Genomic DNA, 17,228 nt, shown 5'->3' on the forward strand with positions numbered 1-17,228 from the left:
ATGTCATTTAAACATCAAGAACAATTATAGTCCTACCAGTTAGGAAAACTGTAGTAATTTAGAATTAATGACACAGTCAATAAATGAACTGAAATAAATCAAGTAATGCAGCAACACATTCAGGGTTGCAGCCTTCCATGAGAAGATGGAATATGCTGGTAATATATAATTAGACTTGAGGAGACACGGGCTTTGAGACGATTCCATATGGAGGGCATTGACAAATCAACTGTAAAATAGGGCTCAGCCTGGCAGCCAAGGTAGTCTGGAAAATGCCCTTAAACATCTACCATCAATATGCATCTCAGCCAGTTAAGAAAATAATCTCCAAAGCTACCTGGAATGTTTCACTTGTTTCTTTATTGGGAAAACATATTTTTTAGCCTGAGAAGAATAAAAGTTGTGTATAGAAATAATGTAGCAAATCAAACAGGTAATTTTAATACTTTTGTATTAAGGAATTTGTACATATTTGGAATTTTAAATATTCATTACATATAAAAGAATTTGTCATATTTGATTGTCTAACAAATAAATTTGTCTAATTTTAATGTGTGATTGGATAACTGATTTAGACTTGTAATCATAGATTTAAAAATTATTAATTTGTAAAGAGCACTGAAACATTTAGGAAAGTTTAAGATACAGCATATTCAATATTTTAAATATATTAAATTAATAAAAATTCCTTAAGTATCTGAGATTTGTTGGCCCTAAGACAATTGAAGTACTTAAAAATCCATAAATGTAATTTAAAGAATTTAGAGAAATTTAATTGTTACAAAAACTCACTTAAAAGTAGGTATTAAAGTTTCCTAGACTTAGAATAATAAAATATATAATCTAAATGTAAGAGCTTAAGGTGACCTAAAGTTTTTTTAAAATTTTGTAACATATTTGAATGTGAATGTTTGAAATGAATCTAGACTGAGTAATCTTCTCTATGTCTAAAAGAAACATTAAAAAAAACTCACATTGCTACCTTATACATGTCTCCTGGTACACATGTGCAAGAGAATCTCGACATATTCCCATGACCCTTGCATAACAATTCCTGGGCTTCCCTGGTGGCGCAGTGGTTGAGAGTCCGCCTGCCAATGCAGGAGACACGGGTTCGTGCCCCGGTCCGGGAAGATCCCACGTGCTGCGGAGCGGCTGGGCCCGTGAGCCATGGCCGCTAGGCCTGCGCTCCGGAGGCTGGGCCCGTGAGCCATGGCCGCTGGGCCTGCGCTCCGGAGCCTGTGCTCTGCAACGGGAGAGGCCACAGCAGTGAGAGGCCTGCATACCAGGGAAAAAAAAAAAAAGAAGAATTCCTAGTTCCCTACAACTCTGCTAATACTTGATATTGGCTAATATTTTAATTTTTGTAAATCTGATCAATATGAACTGGTATCTTATATAACTTTAATTGCACATCCCCTCATTATTAGTGAGAATGAATATTGCTTCACAAGTTTATTTGATAATCTAGTTTCCTCTACTCTGAGTTAATATTTTATACGTTGCCTATTTAAAAAATTGAGTTCTTATTGTTTTGTAGGAGTTCTTTATACATTTTGGATATTAAATGTCTTTTATATATCTTGGAAATTTCTTCTTCCAATCTGTTTCATTTAACTTGGCATATGGAATCCTGAACAGAAAATGTTAATTTTGACATAATAATCATACAAAGAATAATTGAGATTTGTTGAGAGCTTACTATGTGCCAGCAACAGTTCTAACCACTTTGCACATATTCACTCAATCTCTTTTTTTTTTTTGCGGTACGCAGGCCTCTCACTGTTGTGGCCTCTCCCGTTGCGGAGCACAGGCTCCAGACGCGCAGGCTCAGTGGCCATGGCTCATGGGCCTAGCCGCTCCACGGCATGTGGGATCTTCCCAGACCAGGGCACGAACCCATGTCCCCTGCATCGGCAGGCGGACTCGCAACCACTGCGCCACCAGGGAAGCCCTCAATCTTTCTAACAACCTTTGATTCTGGTACCAATATTATACCCATTTTACAAATAAAGAAAAGGAAAAAAATTGAAAAAATTAGGGGATTTGGGGTGGTCATTTAAAAAAAAATCTATCCTTGACCTTAAATGTATTATCCTACATTTTCTTCTATGAGTTCGTTTACTTTTCACAGTCTTCAATCCATTTGGAGTTCACCATTGTACAAAATGTGAGATGGGGATCTAATGTTTCCCCCCTATGTCACTTCTCAAATTGTAAACCTTAAATGGCTTTCCATAATCTATAGAATAAAGTTCAAATTCCTCATCATGGCTGTCATACATTTTCTGGTCCCAGATGGCCCAACTGGCCCTTTTCTTGCTTTTATCTCAAGCAATCTCTTTACCAGTCAAAAAAATCTACTCACCATTTCCACATGAAAAGTGCCATGGACCTTTTCAATTCCATATCTTTGCTTAAACCTTTCACTCAGTCTGGAATAACAATTCTACTCTCTTGTCTACAAGAGAAAATCCTAGTCCTCCAAAACACAGTTGAAATTTAATCTCCTGTGCGAAAGCCTTCCCCATAACATTCTTATTTTTTCCTTTTCTTCTTCCTATTCTCCTTTCAAAAGTCAACTGTTGTCCTGCTCTGTGCTCCTATAGGAGTTTGTTTATTTTGTTCTTTATGACTCGATTATGTTTCTTAAGCATATGTTGCTTCTTTCTTAGAAACTATATTCTTTTTGTTTATAGGTTTGTTCATTCACACATCTGTTCAACATTTGCTGAATGCCTATTATGTGCTAGCACCTATTATGTGCTAGCGCTATGCTAGATACTTGAACATACAATTTTCAAGCAGCTCAAACTAGTAAGAAAGACATGTATACAAAATATTATAAATTATATTGATAAACTGTTGTAGTACTTGATAGGTCCTGCAGAAAAATATATGTGATGAAAAGAATCAACATGCTAACGCTTATAGATTCCCTTCTACCAGTACACCAACACATACTAAGAAAAATTTTGAAACAATTCAAGTCTCCCTGCCCACTGCCCCAAGTTCAGAGCTTGTGGACAAGTTCTTAGAGCTCTTCTGGGATAGAACTGAAAGAATTACAGAGACAAAAAGGGATGGATTTAGGCCTTGAAGATATATTTAGGGTTTGAGAGATATGGACAGAAGAAGAAAAAGGAGTACTATGAACTACATATTTGGATCCATTTTAATGTTTCTTTGAGAGGCTTAAATAAAGAATAGAATTCTCTTTTAATTTCTTTTGGTAGTTGAGCTGTGTATCTTAAACAAGTTCCACTGTGGGCACAAACATCCCCATCCTCTTAAAATATCTTGCGTTCAATGAATGTGTGAGAAATTGAAAATATTAAAATGTTTTATATGGAAAAAATAAGCCATTAGGGGTGCACATCTCAGAGCAGACTAAAATTGTTATGTAAGGAGACCAATGTATTTTTTAAATTACTTTATGTAGTGTAATGATTTGTAAAATGGATAAGTAAAAGACTAAAATTCATTCATGATCCTACCCCTAAAAAATAATGCTTCTAACATGTTGAATTTTTCTCTAGTTTTTCAATGCATATTTATTCAAAAACATCTATTGACTAACTACTACAAGCCAGACACTGTACTAGGCCACAGGGATATAGCCCAGAGCAAAAGAGACAAAATTCACTGTTTACGTGGCACTTATAATCTAGCTGTGGAAGACTAGCAATTAACAAAATAAATCAATAAAGAATATGGTATATACCAAGTAAGTGTTACTACGAAAAATAAGTTATGGAAGAGTATTGAATAGGGAGTGTGGGCAAGAGTAGAGGTTGCAATTTTAAATAAGGTGGCGAGTGAAGACTTCACTAAGAAAGTGACATTTCAGCAAAGACTTGCAGTGGGTAGAGGAACAAACTGTGTGGATTTTACGGAGAGGGAATGACAAGTACAAAGTCCCAAGCAAGCTAGTATGTATGTAGGTAGGTATTCTCTGTTTGTTTCCTTGCTTGTTTGTTTGTTTAACATTTATAGTCCATATGGTTGGGGTAGAACTGCACCTCTGACATGTGCCCCTAATCTAATCAGTACATCTGACTTTCCTGGTCATATTTCCCTCTGGTTGGATATTTAGATTGTTTCTTTTTTCTTTTTCTCTTTTTTTCTTGCATTTTCTTTCTTTTTCTTTTTTCCTCATCCCATCACAAAATATGCTATAACTAATTGCTTTGATTGCCTTTATGAATATTTCTGTAGGACAGAGTCTCAAAAGTGGACAATTCTGGTTCAGATTGCCAAATTGCTTCCAAAGAAGTTATACCAATTTCTATTTCAACCATCAGTATAGGAGAGGACCTATCTTATCAAATTTTTGCCAGGAATAAGTAGTCCAATTTAAAAAAACTTTGTTAATTTGATATATGAGAATGGTATCACATTTTAATTTAACAAATTTTTATTAGTGAGGTTAAATTTTTAAATATATTTACTAGACATTTTTTGTGAATGAACTGTTCCTGACCATTACTCATGCTTCTATTGGAGTCTTAATGTTTTTTCTTATTGATTTGTACATATTTTTAATATTTTTAACATGTTGATATATTCATAATAATTACCAGATTACTCCTTAAAATAGAAATGTAAACATAAACAGAAAAAATTGAAAAGCTGTCTTGAAAATAATGGGCATCTATATGGTATATATACAATGGAATATTACTCAGCCATAAAAAAATAAAATTTTGCCATTTGCAACAACATGGATGGACCTGGAGGGCATTATGCTTAGTGAAGTAAGTCAGAGAAAAATAAACACTATATGTTTTCACATATATGTGGAATCTAAAAAATAAAACAAATGAATGAAGGTAGCAAAACAGAAACAAGACTCATAGATACAGAGAACAAATTAGTGGTTACCGGTGGGGAGAGGGGAGGGGAAAGGAGCAGATAAGAGAAGGGGATTAAGAGGTACAAATTACCAGGTATAAAATAAATAAGATACAAGGATATAGTGTACAACACAGGACATATACCCAACATTTTATAATAACTTTAAGTATACTCTATAAAAATATCAAATCACTATGTTGTACACCTGAAACTAATATAACATTGTAAATCAACTATACTTCAATTTAAAATTTTTTTAAAACAAGAAATAAGTAAATATATAATTACATAAATAATTCTTAAAATAATGGGCATCTAGTAATCTAACGGACTTGCTTGTCAAAGTTTTACAACAAAGTTTTGATATTTGAAAATCAGAGTAAGGGAAGAGGGTAATGCTAAACCAACAGAAACAAATGCCAATTTCAGGAACACTGGATAATATCTAAAAATATTTCTTGTAAAAGTCTTTGAATATTTGCAGTAAGCAGTCCCAACCATATACTAGGGACAATTTTAAGTTCTTTCATATAATATTTATAATTATTCTGCCCAACAACATTATTTAATTTTACAGATAGAGAATGTGAGACTCAAAGAAAATAAGCCTAGTAGGGGCCACGCCTAGTAGGTAGCAACTCTTGGGACTTACATTCTTTCCATTGCACCACACTTAACATACGTTTAAGAAATGTAAATCTCTTCCATGCCACAAAATTACAACGGAATAAAATCATAGAATGACATAAATTTTGACTTTTGAGTCTTACCCGGTTAGAGTCCAAAGCAGGGGGCATATTTCTTAATTCATACACAGCAACTTGTCCATCACTGTCTCCCACCAGAAGGCAATCTGTTTGCTTAGTGAAGAGAACAGTTGTGAACTTGATTCCAGGGTTAGCAACATTCACAATCAGAGGGTCCAAACTGTAATGAAATATTTTATTTGTAAATTTAGTTGTTGCTAATATGTTCTTTTTAGATATGGACTAAGAAAAATCTGAGATATTTGTGATTTCATGTAACAAAAACCAAAAGCTTCTTTATGTGTTTCCAAAAGCAAATAAACTGCTTCTGACTCTTTATTCAATCAAAACTTTCATTTTTTCAATAAACTAATTTCAACGAAATAAATTAAAGCAGTTCACAATTAAGATGTGAACTCATAATTTAAACTCCCATGATGAGTAATTTTATGCATTAACTTGGTCAAACACAAGTCTACACATTGCTGTGAAGTATCTTTTTTTTTTTTTAGATATGATTAACTTAAATCAGTAGAATTTGAATAAAGCAGATTACCCTCTGCAAAGTGAGTTGGCCGCATCCAATCTGTTGAAAGCCTTAAAAGAAAAGACTGAGGTCCCTGAAGTAGAATAAAATTCTGCCTCCAGACTACCTTTGTACTCAATACTGCAACATGGACTCCTCTGATGGAAATTCCAGGTTGCCAGCCTGTCATGCCGGCTTGGGACTTGCCAGGTCCCACAATCATGTGAGCCAATATTTTTAAATCTCTCTCTCTCTCTTTATTGGTTTAGTTTCTCTGAAGATCCCTAATACAACTCCTTAAATAATAAATGTCTCTTAACAGAAGGATGTTTTGATCCAAATGAACCCCTGGAACATAAATGAATCTCGGGCTTCCCTGGTGGCGCAGTGGTTTAGAATCTGCCTGCCTATGCAGGGGACATGGGTTCAAGCCCTGGTCCGGGAAGATCCCACATCCCTATGGAGCAACTAAGCCTGTGCACCACAACTACTGAGCCTGTGTGCCACAACTACTGAGCCCGCATGCCTAGAGCCCGTGCTCTGCAAGAAGAGAAGCCATGGCAATAAGAAGCCCATACATCACAATGAAGAGTAGCCCCTACTCACCACAACTAAAGAAAGCTTGCAGGCAGCAATGAAGACCCAACGCAGCCAAAAATAAAATAAAATAAATTTATTTTAAAAAATTAAAAATTAAATTAAATGAATCTGAACAAGATTGAAAACCTTGTTCAAAGGTTCTTTCCTACTCTTGGTTATCCAAAGCAATCCACTGACACCCTTATAAAATAAGAGCAGCAGTCACTTGCATACTTCTGAAGAAATGTTGCCCTGGGAACTACAATTTTACTAGAAAAAATAAAATCAGAGGTAGGATCATTTAAGTAGCCACTTTCTACCTTAGTCATCTCATACTCAAAAATAAATTGCTTTGTGTTGTAATCCTTGATTTTGGGGTCAAACTGTTTTATAGAACAAGCCATGATGCAAATTTCCAATTACTAAATTATTAATCTCTAGGAAAAAATTTGCAATTAATAATAAACCCATTGAATTTTATGTCATTTATTTTAAACAAGAATGCATTTCCATGCTTCATCTGCTAATAACTTGCCTAAAGATCTATAATATTTTCCAATATTGAAATATTGATTGAATAAGTATTACAGAACCATTAAACATTTTATTCCAGCGTTGTATAAACTTTCATATTAAAAAGGATAGATGGCCTAGATGGCACTCTCATAACTTTGGTGTAACACTTAAAATAAGAAATTTTAATTAAATGCATGCCCCTTCAAATATGTTTTAAAGCAAGGTAAGAGAGTAAGTAAATATTATAAAAAATACTTATTTTGTTCCCTTTCTTTATCTTATTATAGAAAGTCTTTAGTTAATTAGACACAATTAGAACAGTGTCTCTCTGCATTCTTCCACAAACCAGGCAATGACAAAGAATTCAAGCTAGTTATGATATCCTATATCAGCCTGTAAAAGTTTATGGAGAGGGCTTTCCTGGTGGCGCAGTGGTTGAGGGTCCGCCTGCTGATGCAGGAGACACGGGTTCGTGCCCCGGTTCTGGGAAGATCCCACATGCCGCGGAGCGGCTGGGTCCGTGAGCCATGGCCACTGAGCCTGCGCGTCTGGAGCCTGTGCTCCGCAACGGGAGAGGCCACAACAGTGAGAGGCCCGCATACCACAAAAACAAAAAGTTTATGGAGATGGAGTAAGGTAACCTATTTTCATTCAAATATTTTTCATTCAAATATTTTTTAAATGACATATGGTATAAGTAATTAACATTAATATATTATTCTATTTTAGAATATGGTAATTTCAAGAATTATCTGGGTGTTTTAAATGTGCTCTGAAATGTTGGCATGTTATTTCAGTATTTCCATTTAAATTGCTCTTGTAATATTTTTGCACAAAAAGGACTAAGAAAGACTATTTTGGTTGAAGAAAAGGAAAAAATAATTTGTTCATATTTTAATGTCTTCTGTGGAAACACTAGGGATGAATTTTGTTGGTACAGTTATTAATTCCGGATATTTGAAGCAGTAGTGAACAGCTGACAAGAATTAAGCAAACATGGATATTGAAAAGTTAAAACACCTTCTTTCCACGTGAATGCTTTGCAAACTTTTTTCCCATGTCATAATTTTATACTACATTCCTTGTTTTTCTTGAATAAAATAATACTTTGCAGGTTCAAAACTATATTTATTATCCTGGCATATCTCTTTATTCACAAAGGACTCTCACAGTGTAAACTATTACTTGTCTTAAAGTAACTACAGTTCTCTCTAACCAATGTCAGTACTATCAGGTATCATTTAGATTGAACTGCTTCTATTAGAAATAACTCCAAGAAAAATATTAACACTTACGTGCTGAAGTGAAGGTCCCAAATCTCCACTCTGCTCTCGTTTGCAGCTGCAAATATATAGGATGATTTTGGAGACCAGGCAACATCATAAACAACATAAGTAGTTGGATAAAAACTCAAAAATGGCTTAAGATTCTCATGTTGCCATATAATAATGCCCCAATCTGCAGAACAGCTTAAGAATACATCATGACAAAATGGATTCCATGCTATTTTATACACTGGACCCTGGAATTAGAAAAATAAATTAAAATACATAGGTAAGTAGGATTTAACCTCTTATACTTTAAACTTGACCAACAAATTAAAAATGCAGAGATTTCTAAAAGCTTATATACCATGTAAATATTGTGTGGGTATTATTTTAGCTGAAAATAAGGCCATAAATTGAATCTCTTCCTTAAATTATGCCATTCAGAAACATAAAAATATAGTTGCTACAATACTCACTAAATATTAATACATATTATACTACTTTTAAAAATATAAAGAATGTTAAGGAAAATAAATAGAAATAAGGGAGAAAATGAAGAAAGCATAGTTGGAACAATCATAAAAAATGTGGAGAATAGGTATATGCCAGAGACAATTTCACTCTGGGATCAGCATGTCAACATAAGCAAAGTCGCTTAGAAACAAATAAAAATTGTGGCTTCTGCAACTGGCAAGAAGAAATCAAGGATACCTAGAAGCCAAATTAAATGACCCCCATGTTATTGGTGTTTTCTGTATAAGAAAGCACTTAATTCAAGCTGGTATTTTTAACTCTGAAGTTGTAAATTATTGCATAAAAAATGCTGTGCCTAATGATACTATTTTTTTCAGAAATATTGCAAGATAAAATTTTCCATACCTACTATAATTAAACTAACCTTGTGTCCTCTGTAGGTATCTAGATATTGCTCATTATATGAACAAGAACATTTGTGAATATGACCTTCTTCAGTGCCAGCCAAATAGATATTTGTGTCCTATAACACAAAAAAATCAAAATGCATTTGCTTGTGATATATTAGTAAATGTGCTAAATAGAAGATTAGATGATTCAAGATCTCTTAGAGACAATTCAAGAACCAAACTAGAAATACTATCTAGAAGACAGTTGATTGTTGTCTTTTTCTTTCTATCATGATTTTACAATAATTAAATTACCTTGAAGGACTACTGTGCAAAGAAAATACAGACGTTTTTCTTTGCTGGAATAAAGGGTAGAAATTTGTATCCTGTCTAGAAATTACATGAACAAACACTGGCTTAAAATGAAGAAGAAACTTCTAACATTTAGAGCTACCTGACAATGGAACTAACAATCCAGGGAAATAGTAAGTGTTCTTTCATTTGAACTAGTCAAAGAGAAGACAAATGACTTAACAATAACAATTTATGTACATAATGCTGAAGAAATTATTCTTGCTGGGAATGAGAGATTGAACTAGATGGAGTCTCAGACATCTTTTAACTCTAAATGTATGTAACAAATAGGGATTTAAAATGTAGTTTCTACAATGCAGTCATAATCAAAAAGTCTGAAAGTCAGTGCTCTAAGTCCTGACTATGTACAGTCAGCCTCACCTGGGAGCATTGTGCAGTGGCAGAATTTCAGGCCCTGTCCCAGACCTACTGAATCAGAATCTGCATTTTAACAAGATTCCCAAGTAATTTGTAAGTACACTGAAATATGAGACCCACTGCTTAGCATACACCAGAACTTAAGAATGCAATTACTAGGTTATGTTGCATATGTAGTTTAAATTACACAATAAAGTATAATGTTTTCCCCAAAGTAGTACTACCGATTTACATTCAGCAATATATAAAATTTCCCTTTGACACACATTCTCTTCAATAGTTGGTTACATCAGAAATCTTAAATTTTGCCATTCTATTAGGTATAAAATTATTTACACCTAATGGTTTTAAGTTCCATTTATATGGATATTAACAAGGTTGAGCACATTTTTATAAATAAAGAAAAAAGAATGAAAAGAATTGAAAACAGTCTCAGAGACCTCTGGGACAACATTAAACGCACCAACATTCGAATTATAGGGCTCCCAGAAGAAGAGAAAAAGGAAGGGACTGAGAAAATATTTGAAGAGATTATACTTGAAAACTTCCCTAATATGGGAAAGTAAATAGTTAATCAAGTCCAGGAAGCACAGAGAGTCCCATACAGGATAAATCCAAGGAGAAACAAGCCAAGACACATATTAGTCAAACTATCAAAAATTAAATACAAAGAAAAAGTATTAAAAGCAGCAAGGGAAAAACAGCCAATAACATACAAGGGAATCCCCATAAGGTTAACAGCTGATCTTTCAGCAGAAACTCTGCAAGCCAGAAGCGGGTGGCAGGACATACTTAGAGTGATGAAGGGGAAAAACCTACAACCAAGATTACTCTATCCAGCAAGGATCTCATTCAGATTTGATGGAGAAATTAGAAGCTTTACAGACAAGCAAAAGCTAAGAGAATTCAGCACCACCAAACAAGCTTCACAACAAATGCTAAAGGAACTTCTCTAGGCAGGAAACATGAGAGAAGGAAAAGACCTACAATAACAAACCCAAAACAATTAAGAAAATGGTAATAGGAACATACAGATTGATAACTACCTTAAATGTAAATGGATTAAATGCTCCAACCAAAAAATATAGGCTGGCTGAATGGATACAAAAACAAGACCCATATATATGTTGTCTACAAGAGACCCACTTGAGACCTAGGGGCACATATAGACTGAAAGTGACGGGATAAAAAAAGATATCCCATGCAAATGGAAATCAAAAGAAAGCTGGAGTAGCAATTCCTATATCAGACAAAATAGACTAAAAAATAAAGACTATTACAAGAGACAAAGAAGGACATTATGTAATGATCAAGGGATCAATCCAAGAAGAAGATATAACAATTGTAAATATTTATGCACCCAACACAGGAGCACCTCAATACATAAGGCAAATTCTAACAGCCATAAAAGGGGAAATTGACAGTGACAAAATCATAGTAGGGGATGTTAACAGCCCACTTTCACCAATGGACAGATCATCCAAAATGAAAATAAGTAAGGAAACACAAGCTTTAAATGATACATTAACCAAGATGGACTTAATTGATATTTATAGGATATTCCATCCAAGAAAACAGAATACACTTTCTTCTCAAGTGGTAATTCTCCAGGATAGATCATATCTTGGGACACAAATCAAGCGTTGGTAAATTTAAGAAAATTGAAATCGTATCAAGCATCTTTTCCAACCGCAGTGCTATGAGACTGGATATCAATTACAAGAAAAATTCTGTAAAAAATACAAAAACATGGAGGCTAAACAATACACTCCTAAATAACCAAGAGATCACTTAAAAAATTAAGGAGGAAATCAAAAAATACCTCAAAGCAAATGACAATGAAAACACGACAACCCAAAACCTATGGGATGCAGCAAAAGCAGATCTACGAGGGAAGTTTATAGCAGTACAATCTTATCTCAAGAAACAAGAAACACCTCAAATAAACAACCAAAACTAGCACCTAAAGCAATTAGAGAAAGAAGAACAAAAAATCCAAAGTTAGCCGAAGAAAAGAAACCATAAAGATCAGATCAGAAATAAATGAAAAAGAAATGAAGGAAACAATAGCACAGATCAATGCAACTAAAAGCTGGTTCCTTGAGAGGATAAACAAGATTTATAAACCATTAGCCAGACTAGTTAAGAAAAAAAGAAAGACCCAAATAAATAGAATTAGAAATTAAAAAGAAGTAACAACTGACACTGCAGAAATACAAAGGATCAAGAAAGAGTGCTGCAACCAACTATATGCCAATAAAATGGACAACCTGGAAGAAATGGACAAATTCTTAGAAAAGCACAACCTTCTGAGACAGAACCAGGAAGAAATAGAAAATATAAACAGATCAATCACAAGCACTGAAATTGAGACTTTGATTAAAAACCTTCCAACAAACAAAAGTCCAGGACCAGATGGCTTCACGGGTGAATTCTATCAAACATTTAGAGAAGAGTTAACACCTATACTTCTCAAACTCTTCCAAAATATAGCAGAGGGAGAAACACACCCAAACTCATTGTACAAGGCCACCATCACCCTGATACCAAAACCAGAAAAAGATGTCACAAAGAAAGAAAACTACAGGCCAATATCACTGATGCAAAAATCCTCAATAAAATACTAGCAAAGAGAATCCAAGAGCACGTTAAAAGGATCATACACCATGATCAAGTGGGGTTTATCCCAGTAATGCAAGGATTCTTCAGTATATGCAAATCGATCAACGTGATACACCATATAAACAAATTGAAGGGGAAAAACCATATGATCATCTCAATAGATGCAGAAAAAGCTTTCAACAAAATTCAATACCCATTTATGATAAAAACCCTCCAGAAAGTAGGCATAGAGGGAATTTACCTCAACATAATAAAGGCCATATATGACAAACCCACAGCCAACATCATCCTCAATGGTGAAAAACTGAAACCATTTCCACTAGTATCAGGAACAAGACAAGGTTACCCACTCTCACCACTCTTATTCAACATAGTTTTGGAAGTTTTAGCCACAGCAATCAGAAAAGGAAAAGAAATAAAAGGAATCCAAATTGGAAAAGAAGAAGTAAAACAGTCACTGTTTGCAGATGACATGAAACTATACATAGAGAATCCTAAAGATGCTACCAGAAAACTATTAGAGCTAATCAATGAACTTGGTAAAGTAGCAGGATACAAAATTAATGCACAGAAATCTCTGGCATTCCTATACACTAATGATGAAAAATCTGAAAGTGAAATTAAGAAAACACTTCCATTTACCATTGCAACACAAAGAATAAAATACCTAGGAATAAACCTACCTAAGGAGACAAAAGACCTGTATGCAGAAAATTATAACACACTGATGAAAGAAATTAAAGATGATACAAATAGATGGAGAGTTATACCATGTTCTTGGATTGGAAGAATCAACATTGTGAAAATGACTATACTACCCAAAGCAATCTACAGATTCAATGCAATCCCTATCAAACTACCAATCGCATTTTTCACAACGAGAACAGAAAATTTCACAATTTGTATGGAAACACAAATGACCCTCAACAGCCAAAGCAATCTTGAGAAAGAAAAACGGAGCCGGAGGAATCAGGCTCCCTGACTTCAGACTATACTACAAAGCTACAGTAATCAACAGTATGGTACTGGCACAAAAACAAATACAGATCAATGGAACAGGATAGAAACACCAGAGATAAACCCACACACCTACGTTCACCTTATTTTTGATAAAGAAGGCAAGAATATACAGTGGTAAAAGACAGCCTCTTCAATAAATTTTCCTGGGAAAACTGGAGAGCTACATGTAAAAGAATGAAATTAGAACACTCCCTAACACCATACACAAAAATAAACTCAAAATGGATTAAAGACCTAAATGTAAGGCCAGATACTATCAGGAAAACATAGGCAAACACTCTATGACATAAATCACAGCAAGATCCTTTTTGACCCACCTCCTAGAGAAATGGAAATAAAAACAAAAATAAACAAATGGGACCTAATGAAACTTAAAAGCTTCTGCACAGCAAAGGAAACCATAAACAAGACAAAAAGACAACCCTCAGAATGGGAGAAAATATTTGCAAATGAAGCAACTGACAAGGGATTAATATCCAAAATTTACAAGCAGCTCATGCAGCTCAGTATCAAAAAAACAAACAACCCAATCCAAAAATGGGCAGAAGACCTAAATAGACATTTCTCCAAAGAAGATATACAGATCGCCAACAAACACATGAAAGAATGCTCAACATCATTAATCATTAGAGAAATGCAAATCGAAACTACAATGAGATATCATCTCACACAGGTCAGCATGGCCATCATCAAAAAATCTAGAAACAATAAATGCTGGAAAGGGTGTGGAGAAAAGGGAACCCTCTTGCACTGTTGGTGGGAATGTAAATTGATACAGCCACTATGGAGAACAGTATGGAGGTTCCTTAAAAAACTAAAAATAGAATTACCATACAACCCAGCAATCCCACTACTGGGCATATACCCTGAGGAAAACATAATTCAAAAAGAGTCATGTACCACAATGTTCATTGCAACTCTATTTACAATAGCTAGGACATGGAAGCAACCTAAGTGTCCATCAACAGATGAATGGATAAAGATGTGGCACATATATACAATGGAATATTACTCAGCCATAAAAAAATAAATGAAATTGAGTTATTTGTAGTGAGATGGATGGACCTAGAGTCTGTCTATAGAGTGAAGTAAGTCAGAAAGAAGAAAACAAATACCATACGCTAACACATATATATGGAATCTAAAAAAAAAAAAAAAAAGGTCATGAAGAACCTAGGGGCAAGACGGGAATAAAGATGCAGACCTACGAGAGAATGGACTTGAGGACATGGCGAGCAGGAAGGGTAAGCTGGGACAAAGTGAGAGAGTGGCATAGACATATATACACTACCAAATGTAAAATAGATAGGTAGTAGGAAGCAGCCGCATAGCACAGGGAGATCAGCTCAGTGCTTTGTGACCACATAGAGGGGTGGGATAGGGAGGGTGGGAGGGAGGGAGATGAAAGAGAGAAAAATTTTTTTTAATTTTTTAAGTAAGTAAATAAATAAAAATGGTGTAAACATCACAATTAAAAGGCTGAGATTGTAAGATTCAATAAAAAAGCAAGACAACTATATGCTACCTAAAAGAAACATACCAAATATAAAGACACAAATAGGTTAAATGTAAAGGATGGGAAATGATAAACCATGATAATACTAGTTAAAAGAAAGCTGGAGTAGCTACATTAATATCAGACTAAATAGGTTTCAGAATAAAGAATATTACCAGTTATAAATAAGGCCATTTTATAATGATAAGGGAGTTGACTAATCGAGAGAATGTGAAAATCCTAAACACTTATGCACTTAAAACAAAGCTTCAAGATACATAAAACAAAAACCGATAGAATTTCAAGGAAAAAAAGAAAAATTCACAATTATTGTCAGAGACTTCAATCTCTTTCTCTCAATGACTGATGGAAGAAATCGGCAGAAAATCAGCAAGGATACAGTAAAGTTGAACAACACCATCAACCCACTTAAACTGATGGACATCCACAGAACATTCCACCCAACAGTAGCAGAATATACACTTTTCTCAAGTGCATAGGGAACATTTACAAGTAAAAATCACATTCTGGGCTTTAAAACAAATTTCAATAAATTCGTAAAGATTCAGTTTATAAAAAGTTTGTTCTTTGATCATGATAGGATTGAATTAGAAATCAACAGCAAGATCCTTGGAAAAGCCCCAAATATCTGGAAACTAAATTACATGCTTCTAAATAATGCATCAATCAAATAAGAAATCAAAGGAGCACTATTGATGTTTTGGGACAGCTAGTTCTTTGTTTGGGTCAGGGGAGGACAGTGGCTGTCTTGTGCATTGTAACGTATTTAGTGGCATCCCTGACCTCTGCCTACTAGATGCCTATAGCACTCCTCCCCACATCCCACCCCCCACAGCTGCAACAACCAAAAATATCTCAAGACATTGTGAAGTGTCCCTGATGGGAAACTACTCCCCTCTCTACCCACATTGAGAACCACTGCTCTAGAGTCAAGGTGAAAAGGAGATTACAGGAATTTGAGAATGAAGGCAGTTAGAATATGACTGCAGTAGTAAAAGTGAAATGTAATAAAGGCCTGAACCACATTAGCAGTAGTAGACTTGGACTAGAAGGAGTGGGACAATCTTACTTAAATATCATTTGGGTAATAGGGTAGAATAGAGTAAGAGCTCAAGTTTTGGCTTAAGTAAGTAGGTGGATGATGGTGTCACTAAAGAGATAATCATATTACATATCAGAAAATAAATAGGATATGTGTTTTTGCAAGTCTGTCATAGTGGCTGAATTTCTGATTCCAAAGGACCTCTGGATAAAAAGAATTAGAAAAGTAGAACTTTACTAAGAGTGCTCTGACTTGACTTTCGTCTTGACAAACATGATCTTAAGTGGTCTTCCTGATCCCCAGAATCATGAGTCACCACTCACATTGAGACATGGAGGACTATAGAGTGGATTTGGTTTCTATAAGTATGATAGAGCAGCAGAGCACCAAAGAGAGGCAAGGAGGGGCATTCAAGTTAAACATGGAGCTGTAAAGATAGTTCCATAGTCGCTCAGAAATACAGACCTTTCCTCCAGAAAGCAGAAAAAGGACAGCCAACTGGAATGTGCCATTCTACCTTAGGCTGACACCTATGATACCTATGTGTGTGACTTTTTTATTTACAAGGCGCAATATTTATTAACATGATGACATTTTGTCTTGATTTATATCTTAATACAATTCAATTATCAGCAGTTGTTATATGCAATAGTAAATAACAGATTAAAATAATTTACCTTGGGGTGAAAAGCAAAACACATTCCAGGAGCCTGTCGAGATAACAAAGCTTCACCTTTCTTTTCTTTTTTTCCTCCTTTTTTGCTGCTGCTAGCAGTAGTTCTCCTCAAACGCATCAAATCTTTATTTAAAGAAAAAATACATATATTATTTACCACAGGAAATAATAATGTAGATATGTCCCTTCTGCAAAGAATATGATTTCTGCCATCCTTTGCAGGTCATTAGGTTAAAATTAGCAAATACCAGAGCTAGATGCTTAG

The 17,228-nt window shown here is 34.7% G+C and overlaps 1 protein-coding gene across 1 annotated transcript in view; it reads right to left on the reverse strand.

The window, feature by feature from the left end:
• WDR78 (WD repeat domain 78) overlaps positions 1-17,228 on the reverse strand; it is a 129,093-nt gene that overhangs the window by 4,031 nt on the left and 107,834 nt on the right. The window contains 4 exon segments of the mRNA XM_032614983.1: positions 5,628-5,784; positions 8,520-8,746; positions 9,391-9,489; positions 16,965-17,086. Of these exon segments, the coding sequence (XP_032470874.1) occupies positions 5,628-5,784; positions 8,520-8,746; positions 9,391-9,489; positions 16,965-17,086 (605 nt within the window).

Source organism: Phocoena sinus, chromosome 1, assembly GCF_008692025.1.
Source record: "Phocoena sinus isolate mPhoSin1 chromosome 1, mPhoSin1.pri, whole genome shotgun sequence".
NCBI classification, from domain to species: Eukaryota; Metazoa; Chordata; class Mammalia; order Artiodactyla; family Phocoenidae; genus Phocoena; species Phocoena sinus.